Source organism: Oreochromis aureus, linkage group 5 (assembly GCF_013358895.1).
Source record: "Oreochromis aureus strain Israel breed Guangdong linkage group 5, ZZ_aureus, whole genome shotgun sequence".
Taxonomy (NCBI): domain Eukaryota; kingdom Metazoa; phylum Chordata; class Actinopteri; order Cichliformes; family Cichlidae; genus Oreochromis; species Oreochromis aureus.
The window spans coordinates 25,279,344-25,300,209 of NC_052946.1; the positions used below are offsets into that span (position 1 = coordinate 25,279,344).

Here is a 20,866-nt window from a genome sequence, read left to right on the forward strand (position 1 = left end):
GTTACAGGCTGCTCTGCTGAAAAGGCACATCTGCTCTGTGTGGTGTCAAACCCACAGGTTGCAGGTTCAGGTATTTAAAAAAAAGCCTGGCTTTAAGATTGACATCCCATAGGCTTTCAACACAAGCAACAGCAACTCACCGTGTACAGTTCATTGGTGACTTTCACTAACTCTTCATGCATCTGTACGCCGATGTCTTTACTCTGTAAAAAAAGAAAAACAGGAGACAGCTTTGTAGAGGAAAATAATACCACATTTGGGTTAGTTAACAGAACTGCTTTCCCACATGTGAGACACTTGAAAGCTGTGTGCCAGTTTTATTTTGTGTGTGATAGATGTCAGCAGTATTGAAATGCTATCATTACGCTGCACCAGAAAAGATCTAATACAATGCCCAAAGTGCAAATGCAGACTAAAATAGAACAGCGCAGTAACTGCAGAGCATTTCCCATTGAGTCGCAGTTTCCGTTCAGTTTTAAAGGATAAGAGCCTATGATGAATTGGACATGTCCCACAAAAGGGTTATAACCCAAGAGGGGGAATGATGCCAGTGGAGAGTGAGCCTAGAAATCCGTTTGAGGGGATATGGAGTAATGCTCAGCTCAATCAGTCCTGTTTTTGTTTTGTTTTTTGTCACCTCTCAGGGACTACTTTGTCAAAACAGCAATCTTGCAATTTCACATGTGACAGGCATTAGACTTTAGCACATTCAGTACATTTAGTCTTTGTTTAAAAAGATGCCAGAGTTGATTCATTTCCCTCCCCCCATGTGTCATTTATTAACATCAAGACTGCAGCTGAACCAGGATACCGGAGAATAACAGGATTATTGTTCAGGAGAACTTTACCAGAATTTGAGCTAACATTTTGAAAAAAAAAAAAAAGATTTTCTGCAGGCAGTTAGTGTTTTTCCTAGCATGGGTTACAGGCCATCCCATTCTCATCAGGGCTCCCATCAAGATTTTGCAGAGCCCCCTAGAAGGCATAAATTACTCTAAACTCCTGCTGCTGTCAAATGATACTGATATAAAATCCCTAAGGTGGTTGGGGGTGCTTTTCCACTTGCACACTGCTACTCTCATGCAAAGCATATGTTATGTATACTCTTATATGTAACAGTATATAGCATATATAGTATACTAACGTATATATATAGTATATATAGTTTCAGACATATGTTTGAAAGACAAAATTTTGGATAAATGAAATAAAGTTATAGTTGTGGTCAGAAGTTTACATAAAGTTACTGCAGCATGTGTGTCAAGCTATGTTTTAGCTTTAATGATTTCTTTGAACTGTTGTTTTTTCCAGGGTGGAATGATTGAACAGCATAAATCTTTACTGACTTTCGGTGGATGAGATTGAAATTATTTTTGAATTTTCTCTAATCCTCCCAGGATACATACACCCCCACTAATATTTGGTTAAATGTTCCTTAGCAACTTGCACCTTAACAAGACACTTTTGCTAGCCATCCAGAAGCTTCTGGCACAATTTTGGCTGAATATTTGATCACTCTTCTTGGCAAAGGGTGGTGGAGTTCATTTAAATTTAGCTGGTTTCCTGGCACCAACCCACAAATTATTTCACAAATTCTCAACAGGGTTGAGGTTGGGGCTTTGGGAAGACCATTCCAGAAGGCTAATGCTAGCCTGCTCTATCCTTTCTAAAACCTGTCCTCATGTGTTCGGGATCATTGTCCTGATGGAACACCCAACTGTGCCCAAGTTTCAACCATCTGATAGCTGTTGATTTTAGGTGAAGGGGAAGAATTTGTAGAGCTAGTCCTCCTTCATTATTCTAAACATTGTGTGCAATGTACCAGTATCACTGTAGTACACTAAAGTACATTTACTTGGTTACACTAAAAGTAAGAGAAGACAAAGGACATATTTTTTTGTTTGTTTCTTTGTTTTTTATGGGCTATAATGCAGCGGTTTTACTGATCAAACCCTTCGAGATCAAACTGGGTAATACATGACCCATACACTAAAATGAGTTTGACATCCCTAACTGTATTTCCTGATATTTTCATGCTCTTCCCCTAATTAGATTTTTTATATATTTTTTATATCATAATTATATTTTTACATATTACCTGTCATGGCATTTGAGCAGATGAAATGTGTGTGTTAGTTACAGTCAGGGGAGCATGACCTCATTCATTTAATTCTGATTCTGACCTTTTTGAAAAGTCTGATGACATCTTCACCCACGTGCGCCAAACGGACAATGACGTTGTTGTTGTAGATGTCGCTGAGTGTGGCGTGGTCTTTGCTCTCGCGTCGGGTTTGATCCAAGACCAAATACCAGCAGTTCACAGTGGAGAGGAGATTTTGATCTTTCCTGAAACAGCAAGAGAAATACTTTGTTAATGAATGAAAGGCCTTCAGGAAATGCATACCAAATGGGATAAAAGCTAACAAGAAAACTTTCAAATGTTCATCTACATGCAAACTAAAGAGGACACCTAAGAGAACGTATGTATGGTCACTTACACCACCCAACATCCATTTTAATCCCGGCTTATTTACTGTTTGGTGCCGCCTGTGGGCTTCACATATCAGAGATCAAGTGGTCACGGCTCATGTGGGGGGAATCAGCAAGGAAAGGCAGCATACACACTCATTGACACACAAACTCAGAAGGCATGCTGGCTGCCTCCTTGCTTAAGAGGACATGTGAGTTTAATTATCATCACACCAAAGATTTAATGGTGGTATTTTTCTTCTCATTTTGTCTTTAGAGAACACTTTAGCATGACAGCATATAAAAATGCTCTGTGACACTGCTGGATGCACACAATAAAAATAAAACATCTTTTGCTATCAGCCAATAGCTGACCTGTGCTGAGAATCAGACTAAACTGAGGTTCGTTTCTCCTTTAATGTGTTGTGAAAGGAGAACAGTGAAGTTGGGATGAATTAATTTCACAGTTTGCATTTCTTTGGGGATGTGAAAAAGACAATCAGTCCGATTTGTAACCACAGAAGACTTTTTGCCACAACCTGAGCAAAAGGAAGAGTTTGGACATTTAGGCTAAGATCACCATTTTCATAACTTCTAAAAAAACACATTATCAACTAAGATGGAAAGCATTGGAAAACTCCCAGTGAATTTAATGTGAAAAGTTGCCCATTTCGTCTTAATTTAATGGGGGACCTAATGCATCATGATTATACCAGCATGCTGCAAAGTGTGTCATTAGTAGAAACCAGCACTAAAACCCCAGGTAGCAAAATAAGTGCTTTAAACAACCATGTCTAATAAGATGATGACCTCAGTTTGTATCAGCAATATGCTGCACTAAAATCTACCCTTTGTAGAGTTATAAAGTCATGCTAGTTATACGTTTTTACACCCCAAGTCAAGAAACGCCCTCATTTTTAGAATTAATTCACCCATGGAAAGTGAAATACCAACGTTTTTCAAATAAGAAACCACTGACACGTCACCCAAGACTGAGCACTGATACGTTTACACAGTCATTTTAATTTATTCAAGTGGGTTCCTGCCCAGTACTATTATTTATCAGTCAAACAGCAAGTTAAAAACCATCTCTCTTAAGACTCTAGCTTTTAAGTAGACTGCACAGAAACCACTCATGCTGAATAAGAGTCACAAATAGTGACTGAAAAAGTGCTAAACATACACATGTGAAAATGTACAGTCATATCGGATGTGTCGCATAATCTCTTCTATCTCTTAGTGTTACATTCTAGATCATTGCTTATTGCTTGCTGCGATCACCAAGTAAAGTTAGAAGCCTTACATATCCTTCCATGGCTGAAATCCCATGGCAGTAATATATGCTCTTAATACTGTGTAGCTTCAAAAATATGACTTTTCTTAAAACACGATGTCTGGTTCAGTTGTTTGTGCAATTAGTTCCAGTAAATAACCCCAAATTAAAGATGCTTTTTCTTGTGGTGGACCCGCTGCACTTTTTCTGATCCACAGCAGCTTTTTCGTTTTCAGTGTGAATCAAAAATACGGAAGTTATTTTTGACTCTAATCTTGGTTTTGAAGATCACACTGAAAGAGTAGTCCTGACTTGTTTTCTCTCAACTGCTGCAAAACTTTGATCAGTTTCATCCGTGGAGAATTGTATTTATGCTTTCATTTTCTTTTTGAAGTGAATTATAGCTGTTTTTCTGCCTTGGCGAAGCTCACTCTAATCTTCAGCTAGCGCTCATTTCTGCACTATAACAAAGGAGAAGAAAGGCACTATAGGCCCTCTCCAGCTCCCTCAGTGCATCCAAAACAATGCTGAAATGTAATCTAAGACTGTCCAAAACCTTTTTTGTTGTGCTATTTTTTAAACTCCTAAGTTGTTTCAGTGGGAAAAAAATGAACTCTGTCATACACACGAACTGAACATGAACATGTTTCCATTTTCATTGTCTTTTTTTTTCCAAGGCGTAACCACTGCATTGTTTCAGTACCATTCATAATCAGTATTATACACCGACTGGCCATTTTATATGGTACACTTTGCTAGTACTGTGTTGAATGTGTCTTTTTGTCTTCGTAACTTCCTTGATTCTTCAAGGCATAGATTCAACATGGCGCTGGAAAAATTCCTCCGAAATCTTTGGTCCATATTGACATGATATGGAAGAGCACGATATCCTGGTGGAAGCAGCCATCAGAAAATGGTAAATGGACTGGTTGTTATATAGCGCTCTTCTGCTCTGAACACTCAAGATGCTTTCCCCACCTGCCTCATTCACCCATTCACACAAGCACTTTTTGCTATGCTTTTTCTATGCAAGTTCTTCCTATGCATTGGAAAGCAACTTGGGGTTAGTATCTTGCCCAAGGATATTTGGCATGTAGACTGGAGCAGCCAGGGACCGATTAGTAGATGGCCTGCACTTCCTCCTGAGCGACAGCCACCCCACATGGGCATAAAGGGTGCTAAAAGGATATGCCAAAAACCTGACCCTACTATCCCAGTGCCAAAGCCACAATCAAGACTCACTGGTTCATTAGACCAGGCGAGGTTTCTGATCTTACAGTGCTGTGCCAACCTTTAGCGACCCCTTACTGCTTTATATTTTTTTACATTATCATTATTATTATTATTATTATTAAAATATGCGCAATCATATATAAAAATACTAAGCCTGAGGTCCAAGCTCTGCAAATCCATTCTATCCAGATATGCATTTACTGCATTGGCAGTGTGTTTGAGATCATTTTCATCCTGAAAAATGAAGGTGTTGGCACTTTCCAAAATCAGACTGTACATTTCTGCATTAATAATTCCATCAATATTAACAAGCTGAAATGCATGACAGAGTCCGCCATGTTTTACTTGTGTTTTTTGATAGTGGTAGTCACTCGCTGTTTTCCTCTCTGCTGATCTCTTCTGTGCATACTTACTATGATTTGAACTACCATTCCATATGATCTGTTGCTACTGATTTTCAGTCCAGTGTGTAATTAGGCATATATCAGCTGCTCCTACCTGTTTCCCTTTCTTAAGAATGGCATCTTGAAAGCCACAAATCCACTGAGAATATTTCTGATGAGGATTCAGTAAACACTAGATGTGTGGTTCTAAAGGTAATTTTGAGTACTGGTCATCAGCTTTTTCTTTTTGCTTTTCTTTTCATTCTGTAACTCTTTGAAAAGAACATGAACAAGCTATCCTTTCCCTATAGGCACTCCTTTCAAGCAGAGCAGTTGTTTGATCCAGGACATGGGATGGTGCTGACCTGACTGCCAATGTTTGCCTGTTGGCTGCTCGTCAAGTTTTCAGGACACTTTATGTGCCATTGTTGTACAACTATAACAAGTACAACAATATTTGTTTCACAACACCTTTAGGAGAATGCCACCCTCATATGAATTACAGTTTAGTGACAGTGAAACACACAGCGCACCTACTAACTGCTACAAACGACACCAAAAACAGCGTTTTGAACGGTTTGAATTTTCTCACAAGTAGCACTTTGGTATAGGTTTTGTGTCCCCTGATGTTCTCCTGATAGCCCTTTTAGTAGCTGCAAATTAAAATATGAAAGGACGACTGATAAGAAAAAAGTGGGCAATAAGTTTTCGCTGTTTGAAATAAACTATCAAAGTGAGAGTGCAGAGCTTGTTCTAAGACTCCAACAGAGAGGACCACACAGTATTAATAATGACTGAGACTTCATCCAGTCATTTCGATGGAGTCTACAAGTAAGGAATCCAGCTTTTGACAGACAGATATAGTGATAACAATATATTGTGACAGGGGGAAATCTGGGACAGTGGGATGAGAGAAGCCATGAGGGGTTTTTTTTTTTCCTAATAGGGGTCTCCCTTTGAGGGTATGCTCCATTTATCAATGTGTCAGTGGTGGAGCTCTCCACCATGATTACGCTTCCTGTCCAATTGGCTGGAGAGACTGAAAGAGAGCTGGAAAGACCTCTCCTGAATAAACCAACGAGTTAGTTATGCCTGACTTACACAGCTAGGTCACATGAATGGATGCCTATGCTGTAATTTTCTATATTGCTAATCATTGCTATGACAGATAGTCTTTCATTTGTCAAATTAAGTAAAGGCACCTTTTTCTCTATTTTTAACTGTTATTTTTAAAATCTTTTTTGATTGTTAATTTTTTGGGGGGTTTTTTGGCTAGGACTGGCAATGGCAGTGGGCAGCATACACAATTAGAACTACAGATCTCGATCTGAAAGTCAAGAGTCTGTTGCAGGCTGGTTTGAAGAGAGAGGAAGTGGCTTCTCAGCACACTGCAGGTATGCTTGTTTCATCACCAGTGATCTCCCACATACAAACAGCTTAAGCCATTTAAGAAAACCTGAGTAAAATAACCCCTATTGTCTGGTTCTTTAGATTTCTAAATGAAGCTGTGATTTATTTTCTGCATCCATTGAGAAAATATGAGTATCTGAGTAGCACTCTGGCATGAAGAAGCTGTTCGAGAATGGAAATGAAATGACAGCCACAGAGAAAAGAAAGGGGGGTGGTGGTAAAGAGTCTGACCTAGTTGGAAAAAAACACAGCAGCCTGAGGCCACAAGCTTCCTTGGCCCTGGCTTCATTTCAGGTCATTTCTTCTGCTTTCATCCCCCCTCTGTTTCTTTTTTAAAATTTTCTGTTTATCCCTTCTCTCTTTTTCCTTTGTCTCTGTTTTAACTGTCTGTGTAGCGATCAGCATCAAATATGTGGCGGTTGTTTACCAGTCAGACACATTGGATACAAATGTTCCACTGTGTAAAAGTCTTTGGCTGGACTCACTTGAAGTGCTGGTGCTCTCTGGAGGAGCGGATCTTGGAGGAGTAGCGCTCAGCCAGTTTGTCCAGGCCTCTGGAGTACTCAAGCTGGAGCTCGGCCTTTCTGCGGAAGAACTCCTGCAGGTCCTGCAGCAGCTGCAGCCGGGACTCGGACTGCTGCTCCAGACAGCGGAACTGCTCCACCAGCTGGTTACGGATCTCTGCATATCAAAAAGGGAGACTATGTTCAGAATAAATACCGCCTCTCTGGGGGATCAGGCTTGCATGCTGGGCCTTACTTCTGTCTGCCAAACAGGGCTGCAGGTCAATATTAAACCCACAATCTTTCCACAGTGGATTGAGCAAAGCATGTAAACACAAATATGTAAGGATACAATCAAGCTAGCGCAGGCACTAATAAAAGAGCAAAGTCGTCACAATTGGATAAAACCGGACGTCAAACTGTATTTGTCTGCTGTCTGAGTTTGTGCGTGTGGTGAATGAGGTGGTGGTGTGCATGTGGGGTGGGGGGGACCAAATGCTGGGGTAGCACACGTGCATATGAGATGCAAGTCTGATGATTACAGCAGACAGCAGAGAAAATATAAAATAGGTCAGCTTCTCAAAATGCATTGTGCTGAGCGAGCCTTAAGAGAAGTTTGACTTGAGAAAACAAATCGTAGGCATTCTTACAATTATAAGATTACTGTGGTTTCTTTTCATGACATCTGGAAAGTCTGATTCTGTTCATTGAAAATGAGAATTAGGGATAAATGTGTTTCAGTCCTTCTTTATAAATACAGCTGGGACAATATTGGATGTTTTATAGAGAAGCAGTATTAGTACAAGCTTTAGATTTTTATATTGAGTATGCCAGTCAATTTTCAGGAGATATTCAGACATGTTTTTCTACTCTAAAGCTAATATAATTATTTTCCTTCCTGAACTTCTTCTCTGTGGCCATATTTTAATGACTTACCCCCACCACGACCAGACAGAGCCCTACTGGTATTCCAACTGGTTATTCCTGAATACCTCTGGGATTTCAGGTAATAAAAACATCAAATAAAACAATAAAATCTCCTTTACAGTCTTACATTAACACTAAAAAGGAAAACAAATCACATTCTATGTCTTCCACGTACAGTTTATGGCAAGGCTGTCATAAATCCGAAGGTTAAGAGGCTGCTGACTGAACCATATATCATGTCAGGACTGAGGGCTGTGTTTAAATACCCTGTTTCTGCCAATGTGCATACAAAAAAGCAGCACGCATCCTTAGGAGTTGGCTAGAACGGACGCTGAAAACAATAAACAGCTCTTATGTAGCACTTTTATGTTTCGTTAAATCTTAATCATAGCCTCCTTGTAACTATCACTCTGTATTGCAGAATTTTGCTGAGGAAATTTTTAGTGCTGCGTAATTTTGCTGAAAGCAGATAAACAACCATGTTAACTTCCTGCCCAGCCTTCGCCTGCATTATCACACATCTCAGAGAGAGCAGTAGTTATTTTACCATACACCACGCTGAACTGAATCACTGGTAAATTTACATCTCTGGATTAATCAGTCATACGACTACAAAGGGGGCGGGGTAAACAACGCTTCTCTTTGTACAAGACAACAAGATACAGCTGAGATGGCTGAAGATTCCACTATGACAGACTGTTACAACCATGCATAAGATCCTGAGCACTGAAAGACACTTTGTATAAATTTATCAATGGAAAAGATTGCTCAGCAGAAGAAAAGGCCATTTGTTAGCATCTAAATGGTGCTCCTGTATCTAGAATAAAAGGTTTTTATTTATTTTTTTAAATCCTCCCCCAAACGACTGTGTGTGAAAATGTGAATGAGTGAGCGAGAGTGAGAAAATCTGTGTAAATATGTAGTCCCTTGCTATCTGGAGATGTACCCCTCACGGTCCCCACAGTTGCCCAGTTGCCTGGTTACATGCCTCTGGAGGCATTTCAATGAGAGCAGGCCAGTTCCCTGTTCTGACAGTCGCAGCAGTCAGTCTGTTTAGCATAATGGCCAAGGACAAGGGCAACTTACTCTGCTTCGAAATACTCAACAAACAGCCTGTGATGATGAATGAGACAGCAATCGGGTTCAGAACAGAAGGAATGGTTATGTGCTAAAATAGACCACTGAACAGCACAATTTGTGGGCCTCTGTGACTGAAATAATTTTAATCGTACGGGGAGAGTTTAAAGAGCGAGCAAACAATATAATGAGTTGATGTAAATTGATTTCACTGCACAAATTTATAAAGGAAACATCAAACAGACTCGTGATATTTGCACTTGCTCTCCTGTGAGCATGTTATTTTTAGAACTTAAACTGTTACTAGGGACTGTGCAATACTGCAGTACTTTCGATGAATCATTCAAGCCTTTGCAGTGTAATGCATAATTACACAGAGCTAGCAAGGAGTTCAAGTGAATTATATACATTGAAAAAAGCGTCAAAAGCTCTCTAAATCTGACGCTTTTCTATCTTTTCACTGGTGACACAAGAGCCATAAAATACTGAGCCAGACATGCTTTACCGGTTCCTCTGCATGTGAACAGTGTGCAGCCAAAGTGAATAAAATGTTCCACACCTAAAGGCTTGTGGAAATTCACTAATAGGACATTTGTAGCTATTTCCCTTCTAAACCATATGGTTAACATCCAGAGACCCAGCGGTAACTTTACCAAGCATTTTCAGCAAAAAATAATTGCTTACAGAGACTTAGATGGTAACCCTGCAGCTTAATTAAATAAAGAAATCTTGTATAATTGCTTGCATCATAGAGAAATTACAGAGTACACAGACAGCAAACCCAACCTGAATTTGGGGGCATCTTTGCTTGTTGCCTTGTAGCTCTACAAATTATTCCTAATTTATGGTATCGCAATGGTGTCTATTTGTGTATGTATTTGCCTTTTGAGATGGGGTTTTTAACCACTGCAGACTTGCTCCCCAGCAGTCCTCCAAAATCCCAACTGCACAGTGCTTAATGTGCATGATACTGTGCATCAGATGAACGGAGAAATTATGGGTTAGTGGTGGTGGTGGCAGCTTCAGACACCCTGTCTACCTGGTTGTGTTAAAAATATGTCACCTAACCAGTCTGTGGGTTCTTGCTTGAACTACTGAGGGCTGAATTGAAACTGAGTGTTACAAACAATTAAAGCTGTCCACTGCAACTGTTGTCTATATTTTTCATACTGTATTTTTTGCACCACTGGTGCAACCGGAGCACAGTTGTGGTGTGGTGTGGTGTGGTAGGAGACAATAAGTACAGCAAAATGCTTTTTGGCTAACATGCGGGCCAGAACAAGGACCAACATTTGGGGGCAACATCATTCACCATGAATGGATGAAGAGAGAAAAAAAAGAAAAAATATAGTATGTAAATTATAGACGGTGCCTACAGTCGACACTTTGTTTTAACACTTGTTTTCATTTCAGCTCTTTGTATGTTAAAACTTTGGCCTTTTCTGTTGCTGACCAACAACAGCACGTGCAGGAATAGCTCACAGAGTGGTTGTAACACATTTTTTGTCACTGCCCCCATCTGACAACAGACGCTCTGTGCAGGTAGGTGAAGCTGTGGTTGTGCATTGGCACGAAATGCCAATGCACAACCACAGCTGAACCATAATTTCCCCCTATTTGAGCTCCTGCATCACTGCAGGATAAAGGAACAAATATCTCATAGTCACCGCCACCCTCATATCCCATTCAAGCTAGCTTAGTACAGTTACTGCGATGGCCAGCAGCAATCTCTGGGGTTAGTTAGCCATGCATGGCTAGTCATACAAAGTCTAACCCAGAGTGACACGTTGACATAATTTGGTACAAATCAAGGTTGTGTTCTGTGGACACGTGTCTTCTAAATGTAATAATAGCTATGGCATGACTCTATAATCTATTTGCTTGAGCTTTCATTACTTCTCCTTACAGTTTGTGCAGCCAAAGGCCAGGAAACATCAGAGTTCCAAGCAATTTTCACTTTAAACTGGGTAACAACTCAACCGTCAGCACAGCAACACAGCATTTAATACATGAAACCAACAAACAGGCAACAAAGATATCGTTTCACTGTCGCGATGCAGTGCTGACATTTTCAGACAGCATCATTCTGTGCATTCTTTCAATCTGATGAATACCCAGAAGGGGGTATGTCTGGATGTTCCCCGCAGAATGCATATCTGCAGTGAATATGGGGTCAGTAAGAGAACTTATACTAACACCTGTGTTCTTACAAATGCATTGTCAGTAAACAAAAATGTCACAAGCGTTTCAACTTCATATTACTCTACTCTGCTTTTCATTCTGTAGTAGCATAGCTACAGCACATCTTGCAAAGGTTTTGTGTTATAGACTATTACAGCAATTAGTGCATAAGACTCCAAACTGATCAAATTGCATTAAAGATAATGGGCTTTACTACTAGAGGTCCAGAATGATACATGACAGGGGCATCCCCTCATTTAATTGTGTTTTAGTGTCAGATTAGACAAAAGCCTAGAGACACTTCAGGGTGCTCAGCTACACACTGTAGAACAACAATATTCAGTTGAATAAGGAAATACTATAAACAGTATAAAGAAATATTTAATAATAATTATAATTTTATAGCACATTCTAGGTGATTTGAAAACATAAACTCCCACGTAAATTGTAACTGAGACCTGACCGTCTGCTGAAATGTGGCATGTTGAAAAATGCCACAAAGTGCATTAGGCTTGTGTGTTGAACTGCTGTGCAATCAGCCATTCAGCATTATTGGAGGCCAGTGTCAGTGTCAGAATAAAGCTCCCACAGCTCCGAACCGATCCAAGCTCAGTTTGCAAATGAGCTTAAGATGTCAGCTTAAAAGCTTTTCCTGAAATCGAGACGACGGCGCTCTAACAACTGCAGAGCTGATGTGTAGACCGGAGGAAGAGCGTGTGAATACGAGTGCAGGAGTCAAACAAACAAACAAAGATAGCGACAAGGAGAAACTCCACCACACCTCTGACTGAAAATGCTTATCATACTCTTCATTCCAGACACATGCTAATAAGCTCTTGACATTTCCACGTAGAACAGCAATGAGGTCTAATGTGTGTATATAACAAGAAGCATTCTGGGTCAAATTTTGGGCTGATACCAGCGTTTAAGATAAGCTCTCAACTGATAACCAGTGTAGATGATGGTGTTTGTTTATTTTGTTTTCCTTTTTAAAAAAAATCCCCCTTCTGTAACACATAAAGAAATATTCTTTATGAAAAATAATGTGTCTTTATCACACTGTCTTTAAGCATTTTGTCACCAAAGAAAATAAACAACAACTAAATAACACCATAAACAACAACAACAAATCCTGGCCTGAACATATAATATTGGCCAGTATTGTTAGCCAAAATGTTAATAAACATCCAATAAGTCAGCTAACCACTACTGATGTCGTAAAGCTGATAAATTAGCATATTCCTAGTATATAATGATAATGTCATGAAAATTAATGAGTTTAATGTCTGCTGGGGTCCAGTGTGAAATTAAAACATTCATTTAGTTAAACACCAGTTAATGCTGTCAAAGTAGTCCTATATCAAGACATACAAAAATCAATTGCCTAAAACAATCATAGTTTAACATTTCAAACAAAGATGAAATGATGAAAAAAATCAATGTTGGACTTAGTTTAGGTTTAATTCTGGCAAAAAAGGGAGACTGGAGTTTAGGTATAGAAGAAAGTGGTTTTGTGAATATGTGTGACCGGGTGAATGGGGCTTGTAGTATAAGCTTAGCTATTTGCTCCTTTCAGCAAACCATCTGCTATCGCTAACTTACTGTACAGATTTCAAAGTACTACTGATCATCTAATCTAAATCTCATCAAAGTAAGTGTAGTGAGGCCTATAATTACAATATCTGTCCATGCAACCATTTTTTTCAACTTATCTAATTCTGGGTTGTGGATGTTGGGCTTATCCAACCTTCATGGGGTGAGAGGCAGGCTACAAGCTGGACAGGTCGTGAGTCAATCTGTCGCATGGCTAACACAGAGAAACAGACATCCATTCATGCTCACATTCACACCTATGGTCAATTTAGTATCACAAATTAACCTAACCGCATGCCTGACTTTGGACTGTGGGAGAAAGCCAGAGAATCTGGAGAGAACCCACACAGACACAGGGGAAACTCCACACGCCAAGGCCCCACGCTGGATTTAAATCCAGGACCTTCTTGCTGTGAGGCAAAAGTGCTTAGCTCCGCACTGCCTTGTCGCATAACCAAAATAGTCAAGCTTATTTTGGTGCTGCAGTGACAGAACAATGCCTGCTACTGGACAATGTACGTGCAGTATGACAAGTTAATTAGCTAAAGTATAGCCTATAGTTAATATTTATGAAACCAGACATGAAACCAGACCCAAACTGAAATGTCTTACTAGGTTTGCACATATTTATCTGCCAAGCATTAGTATCTCAGTTCAATTTTTTATTTTTTATTTTTTTTCTCAGTGGACTGATCAACTAGTTGAATGACCTTTCCAGTTCTACCTAGTTTGAAAAATATCAACCTATGGTACAAGGAAGCTGCCCTGTCTTTGCGGTAGCCTTACATAAAACTACTTCCCTGATAGCTGATGCACCAAGCATTGAGACCTAGTACCGTCTGAAGTTATCTCTAAATGGCTGGGAGGATATCCCACCCATTTACAACCTGCACTGTCTGCTCCAATCCAGCATCAGTGTTCCTGCCTCTCCTCTCTCTCTTTCTCTCTCTGGGTGGTTTAGTCAGTCACATATTTAGTGGCAGACAGTGAAATCCTTTCATGGTTCATAATTCATACGGACAGCATACATTATTTATGGACTTTCTGAACTGTTGGCTGTGTGACCTTCTTGAGCAATCACTCCTTATCCTTACAGTGTGACGGGAAAACTCACTCATAAATATACTGCCCTTTAATGACAAGGACTAACACCGTATCATTTAATTTTGGCTTTTTACTAGACATATTTGCATGTTTAAATGAATACATACGGGGAAAAATCTCAGGTTACCTGATTGGTAGAACTATAAAAAAGAAAAAAAGAAAACAAAACAAATAAAACAGCTTCACTTTTAAACAAATTATGACGGTCTAATAGCTGCCACATATATATACAGATTAGGCATGCCACAACCCTGACACTCATCAGTAACACAGATACCGGTTAACCCAAGGTAATTTCAAGTAATAACCTCACCCCAGATGGATAACTGGAGTTAACGCTTGAATGCCATGAACTAAAAGACGTTTTTTATGGTGAAAACAAATGACTCGCATACAACTATACAATCTGTCCCAGCCCACAAGACTGCACACTGAAGCCAAATAAAGCTTGTGGTAAAGTTACGCAATTGTGCCTTCACACAGACAATAACAATACGCTCGGGCCTGCACGTTACCAACCTTTCACTTGGGTCTCATATTCGGCAATAATCTCTTTGTCCTTCTTGACTTTCGCCTGAGATGACATTTTTGGGGAGAACAGATTGTGCAATCCTCAGGCAGGAATCTCAGTAGCCACGATGCAGCGTTAGCCCTTGTGCAGTCCTCTCCATATAGTACAGCAACAATCAGACGTGAATCATCGCCCGCTTGACACACACAACTTCGGAGATTAAACGCACTTGAGGTTCTGCGATGTTGCTGCGCTGCGTTCAGGGCGACGTCGATCTAAAAGTGCATAATTATTCTCTCGGTCCCCAGCCCCTCCTCTTCAGCAACACTCCTCGGTGAATCGCAAAGCGGTCCTCCTTTTTTATTTACATTTCATAAAGCCCCGGCAAGGAAACCTACTAGTCCCAGTGATAATAGCACAGAGCTCCTGCACGTCCAGACTGCCCTTTTTCACCCCTTCTCGCTCTCTCTGCAAGTTCAATGCTGCAGCAAAAAAGGCTGAATGGATGTGAAAGTCAACGCGAGGCTCCTCCTCCCTCAGCTCCCTCCCTTCTTCCCTGACCACTTTTCTTTTCATGGATGATTTAAGATTCCTTCTGTGTGTGAACCGAAAAGCCTTTGCCAATAACAGAGGAGATGTCTGGAGCTGAGGGGAATATTGTTTGTGGATGATCGGGATTTAGCTGATCTGTTTCGAGAACATCAGCGGCGTAAACCTGGCTGCAGAGCACAGGAACAGAGGGAGCAGCGTGGATTAATGAGATGTGATTATATTTAAACCAATTTACTTATAGCTCCGGTGGTGAACAAAGATTTGTCATTACAAATATTCTTAGCCTAAACATTAAGGAAAATACACGTTATATACACGATGTATGCAGAGGACCAGTAGGATTGTAACCGAGTACATTTACTCGACTGGTTTACTTAAGTACAGGTTTAAAGTACTTTTATTTTATTGAAGTATTTCTTATACTACTTCCTGCTCGTAATTCCCTATATTTTAGATGCACTTATTGCATTATTATTAGCATCTATTTTAACCCTTTCGCTTCTTATTATTTAGCAGATTAATGACATTGTTGCACTTCACACACAGACTGCAGGCTGAAACATGTCTTTTTGATAAAGTTTATAGTTAGAGCTGGAATCAGGTGACCCTGAATCCTTCCTTCATTGTGCTGCAATAGCCTTAGGCTACTTGGATGCTTCCCATGATGCACTGAGCATTTCTTCTCTCATGTTTATATGCCACTATTACAAATGTTTAAAACAGGATTCGGATTTATTAAGCTCTGTTTTCTCTTCCACAGTGTCCCTTTTGTCCTGTCCTCCTCCGCGCTCTTCTTTTTCCCTTCACACCTAACCGGTCGGTCACAGGAGATGGCTCCCAGAGCCACTGGGGTTCTGGGAGGTTTCTTCCTGTGGAAGAGGAGTTTTTCCTTCCCACTTTCACCATGTTTTTTGTTTATAGGGAGTTGCCTGATAGTTTGAGTTTTCTTTCATATATTGTAAGGTCTTTACTCTACAGTGTAAGATGCCTTGTGAATTGACACTATTTAAATATAAATTGAACTGAAGTGAAAAATTACATTAGTATACGTTAGGCTACCCATTTACATATAAGCAATTAAAATAATCAACAACTAAAAAACTAAAGACAATATAATATAATACAATGTACATGATTCTGAAAGGTGGCATTCTATAAGGTGTCTTTACTTTTGGCAATTCAAAAGTATTGTGATTATACAACTTGTGCACTACTTAAGCTGCTCGAGTACAATTATACATTTTAGCTAAGTAAAAGTATTTATACTACTTTGCAAAACAATTATCCAACACAAAATTATATTTAGTCTTGTGCACCACTTTTATAACTGATGTAATAGAACATGTTGTGCAGCCTGAAAATCACACCCAGTGTTTGCTACATGTGTGAAAATTTTCTTATGAAATGTTCTGACTTCCTGTAACCACTGCCTTTTAAAAAAAAATCCAGGTTCATAGCACTATAATCTCTGAATCTCAGTAAAAAAAAAAAAAGAAAGAAAGAAAAGAAAAGAAAAGAAAAGAAAAGAAAAGAAAAGAAAAGAAAAGAAAAGTCCTGTGTCATTTTGGAGCAGCTGCAATAAAACGTGTGTCTTTGTTATGAGAAAAACTATATAGAAACAATTTTGATAGGATTTCATCAGTTTGAGGGAACTTGGAAATGACAGAGTTAAAAATGTAATGTTGCAAAAGCTCCAACATTTTGCCAAAATACTGACTTTCTACTCGTGCAAGACAACAATATTCTTCTGCTTGGACACATCTCAGTATTAGGAATCTAACTCTGTTCACTCAGCTCACTGGTTTCTGTTGTGTGGGAGCCACAGTGAGCTCATTGCAATATTTTTGTCATTAGTGTGCACCCATGACATCCATTCGTAGTTATGTAGGTACAAGTGTGGGTGTTTTTGACATAAAATATTTGGAGGAGCAAATTTTTGATCTTCTTTCAAACTATGCCTACAGACTGTGTCACTCAAAATGAAAAAAATGTCAACAGATTTTCTGTTTTTATTTAATTCTATCATTTGAGCCAATAAAAACATGACTGCCATGTGAAAAAGTATATTTATACCTCAATATTTATCACACCTTTAAATCCATAGAATTAGAACCATGGGTCCTTCATTTGGTGCCAATGATTAAAGGCTTCTTAAAGATTGACAGGTGAAACAAGTCTTATTAAAATCTTTGACATATAAGGGTTGGTGTTCGTTTTGAAACTGAAGTGTGTAGAATCACCTGGCACTATCTAAAGAGCTTCAAAGAAAAGAATTGTAACATATAGTTCTGGCAAAGGAATAAAAAAAAGTCCAAATGATTTTAAATAGACTGTGCTGTACTATTAAAATAAAACATCTACAAGTAGTGTTCACAGTGGTGTTTCTACCCCAGCAAATTCAACCGCAAGAGTGGAGTGTTTGATGCAGAAACAAATTTCCAATAACAAGAAAATTCATCACAGGATCAGCAGGTGACTCTTGCAACTGTTGGTGTCAAAGTGATTTTGGCTACAATCAGAAAGCGACTGCAGAAATGTGACCTGCATGGGAGGTGTGCTTGGAAAAAGGCTTTGCTGGCTAAAAATATCATCAGAGACCAGCTACAGTTTGCCAATAAACATATCTGTAAAGACCAGATCTGATGGAATAATATGCTCGGGACAGACAAATCAAAGATAGTGTTGTTTGGCTACAGTAACAGCAAACATGTTTGGGCAACAACCAAAGGCAGATTTTTAGGAGAAGAAGCTCAGTTCACATGTGAGCATGGCAGTGACTATGTAACAGTCTGGGTTTGTTCCCCTGCCTCAAGGATTGAGCAGTTGCGGCACTTGATTCGTCTGTCTGAATCACAGCAAAGAGTGCTTAAAGATAATGTGAGGCCATCTGTCCAAAAGATGAAGTGGAGCCTTCAATGAGACACTAGTGAATCCACCAAAGAATGGCTCAAAAAGAAGAAGAAATGCGGGATTATGTGGCAAGACTAGTGGCATAGTCAAAGCCCACATTTGACTCCAGCTGAGATGTTGTGGGAGGAATTGGAAATAAGCTTCAAATGCAAGTAAACCTCCAAACATTTTGCATGTGACAGAATTTAGCATAGAAGAGCATTCAAAAGTTTTAGAACTGATGTCAGAGTCTGGGAAATTATGCAGAACAGTACAAGAACTTGTTGTTGCCCAAGGAAATAATACTGAGGAGACCAAGCAGATCGTGTCTTTTCCACTTGAATTCTACACCTATTGTTCCTTGTGGTTGCGTTCAAGTGCAACATCTCTATCTGAACAGGTCAGATTCAGAATTTTTATTTATCTGAGTTTAATCAAAACAAAATCTCCATGTGTTGAGCTTTTTTTTCTTTTCTTTTTTGCATTATCAGTCTTGAAGTGTCAACAAAACAAGCTAAATCATACTTTGTTTTTAATTGGTGAAAGTTGGGCTATAAGAAAAGCCTTCTGGTCTAACTAAACATGGTGTGCACTGCAGCATTAACAGTCATAGAACATTTCCCCAGAGAGAGTGTGTTGCTCTGCTCTGCATTTCCCCTATGAGAAGTGCATTTCACACAGTTTGGTGACACCTTCTGTCAAATGACTTCCTGTATGATCTCGAGTGGAAATGTGTGCAACGTCTTTGATCATTAATTCTGACAAAATGTGTTTTTGTCTCAGAGCAATGTAAAGTGGTGTGTAGGACAGGGATAATCGAGCCTGTGAAAAAACTGCATTTTGGTATGTGACAAGAGATCCCCATCTGCCTTTGCACTAAATTTTTGGGGGAATCTGTCAGAGAGCTCTTGGTGGAAAGCCCCTGAGAAATCTGCAGTCCCTATCATGCAATCTTAACAATCGCAATTTCTAATTTTTTCTGTGGAAATGTTACTCAGCAACTGACTGCGTACCTGTTAAAAGTTGGGTGGGTTTGAAAATAATGTGAAAAACTTGTGTGTAACTCTGCTAAGGAAACTTTAACGACATCCAGGTCTTTATAGGCAAAATAATCATCCAGTGCTCCACCAAGAAAAGTTTAGGGTCCTTCAGGAAGCTAATAAAGATGCCTTACTTAAATCATTATATGATTAATCCTTAATTAAGGCTAAAGTTTCCCCAATCAACCCCCAAAACAGTTCATAGTATTGGTCATTACAGCTCTGGTACTTTGGTATTACCAAAATCATGTTTTATGTTTCTGTAATGGCTAATCCACCAGTATGTGGAAGCTCTTTAACTGAAATGACCATTTTAAAGCGCAGCTATAATGTTTGTTTGTTTTTCACATTATTATTTTTTTTTATTAAATTGTCAAACTACACTTGTTTACCTGCACTCCTGAACAGAAAAAATGTTTTTAGTGGCTGAACAATACACGAGATTTGCTCAAATTTGGGGAAAAACAAAAAGTTGAATTCAGTTCAGTGAATTCACTATTTTTTTTGTTTGTTTTAAATGTGGTTTTGACAGATTTGTAAAATATTGGTGTTTTCTTATTATCACTTGAGTTATTACATTGCATCACAGCATTAAGACTCTAATGGCAAGTGTATGCCCACTGTGGATTTAACAAATAATCAAGTTGTAAGAGTTATTTACAAACAGATATTGTTTGTAAATAACTGCTGGTTTGTAGATTCACTTCAGGATTTCCACAAGAAGTTCCTTTTCTTGACTGAAACCCTTTTACATGGACAAGAGTATTTTGTTTGTTTTTTGTTTTGTTTCCCTTAATACATTTTGTTGAACGTAACTTTATTTTGGTGTATGATAAGGTATTCTGCTGCCGTCATTATGGAAACCTCCATACATTTCTTTGATACAGTTCATACATGTTTCTGAAAGGCAAGCAACAGGAATGCATCTTTGTTTTTATAGCTTCATTCACAGTGATTCAGATGTGATCATTCGTATTACACTTAAATGTTTGCCAACAGGAACTGAAACTTTGTGTTGCTACTGATGAAAGGTAAAGCTATGACACCCTCTGCTGGTATACAGTTTAATAAGCAAGCAACAAATTACCAGCTACCATTGCCATAATTTCTTCATAATTAATTAGGTTCACCAGTTCAAAAATGACTAAATTGCTAAATTTTTATTTTTTTAAATTTTTAATTTGTCATTTAGTAGTAAAATGATAATAACATGATGTCGCCGAGAAAAGAAAAAAGAAGAAAAAACACACCTGAGCCATCTAATTCCAAAACAGGTCATTAATCATTAGTTTCGGTACACAAACACGTCATCAACAAAAACCACTTGTTTCTATGACTCTCCTTAAGTCATCTAAAGGAAGCTAAAAATAAACGTTTCTCAATACCAAAGGGGGACTGAACTATGCCGTTGCTAACCTTAACTTTATGACATCCTCTTTAAAGTATGCTTCCTTTCATCACCTTGGAATCACGACCTGCTTTGTCTCGGTGATGTCACGGCTATGAAATGTACGGACAAGCGGCTTTTCTTTAAAAGCGACACTGTCACGCTGCAGTCTCGGTAAGGTGTAACTACATTTGAGCCGAGCTGCTCAGAGTAAACATGGTTAATTGTCAGGTTAAATCACTTCTGTCTGTGTGAAGTCGGTGATGCGTGGTTTTTGCAGTGTCTGACACTGCTTTTTGTGAGGTAGGCCATTGCGCAAAACTGTTTGTCACCG

The 20,866-nt window shown here is 39.1% G+C and overlaps 1 protein-coding gene across 2 annotated transcripts in view; it reads right to left on the reverse strand.

The window, feature by feature from the left end:
• Positions 1-15,175, reverse strand: part of LOC116334191 (SLIT-ROBO Rho GTPase-activating protein 3-like) — a 35,313-nt gene extending 20,138 nt beyond the window's left edge. For both annotated transcript variants that reach the window (XM_031757539.2, XM_031757538.2), the window contains exons 1-4: positions 14,673-15,175; positions 7,254-7,449; positions 2,184-2,346; positions 141-203 (exon numbers count right to left, since the gene is read on the reverse strand). In XM_031757539.2, coding sequence (XP_031613399.1) covers positions 141-203; positions 2,184-2,346; positions 7,254-7,449; positions 14,673-14,739 — 489 coding nt within the window. In that variant the 5' untranslated portion in view covers positions 14,740-15,175. The remainder of the gene's footprint in view (positions 1-140; positions 204-2,183; positions 2,347-7,253; positions 7,450-14,672) is intronic.
• Between the last annotated feature and the right edge of the window lie 5,691 nt (positions 15,176-20,866).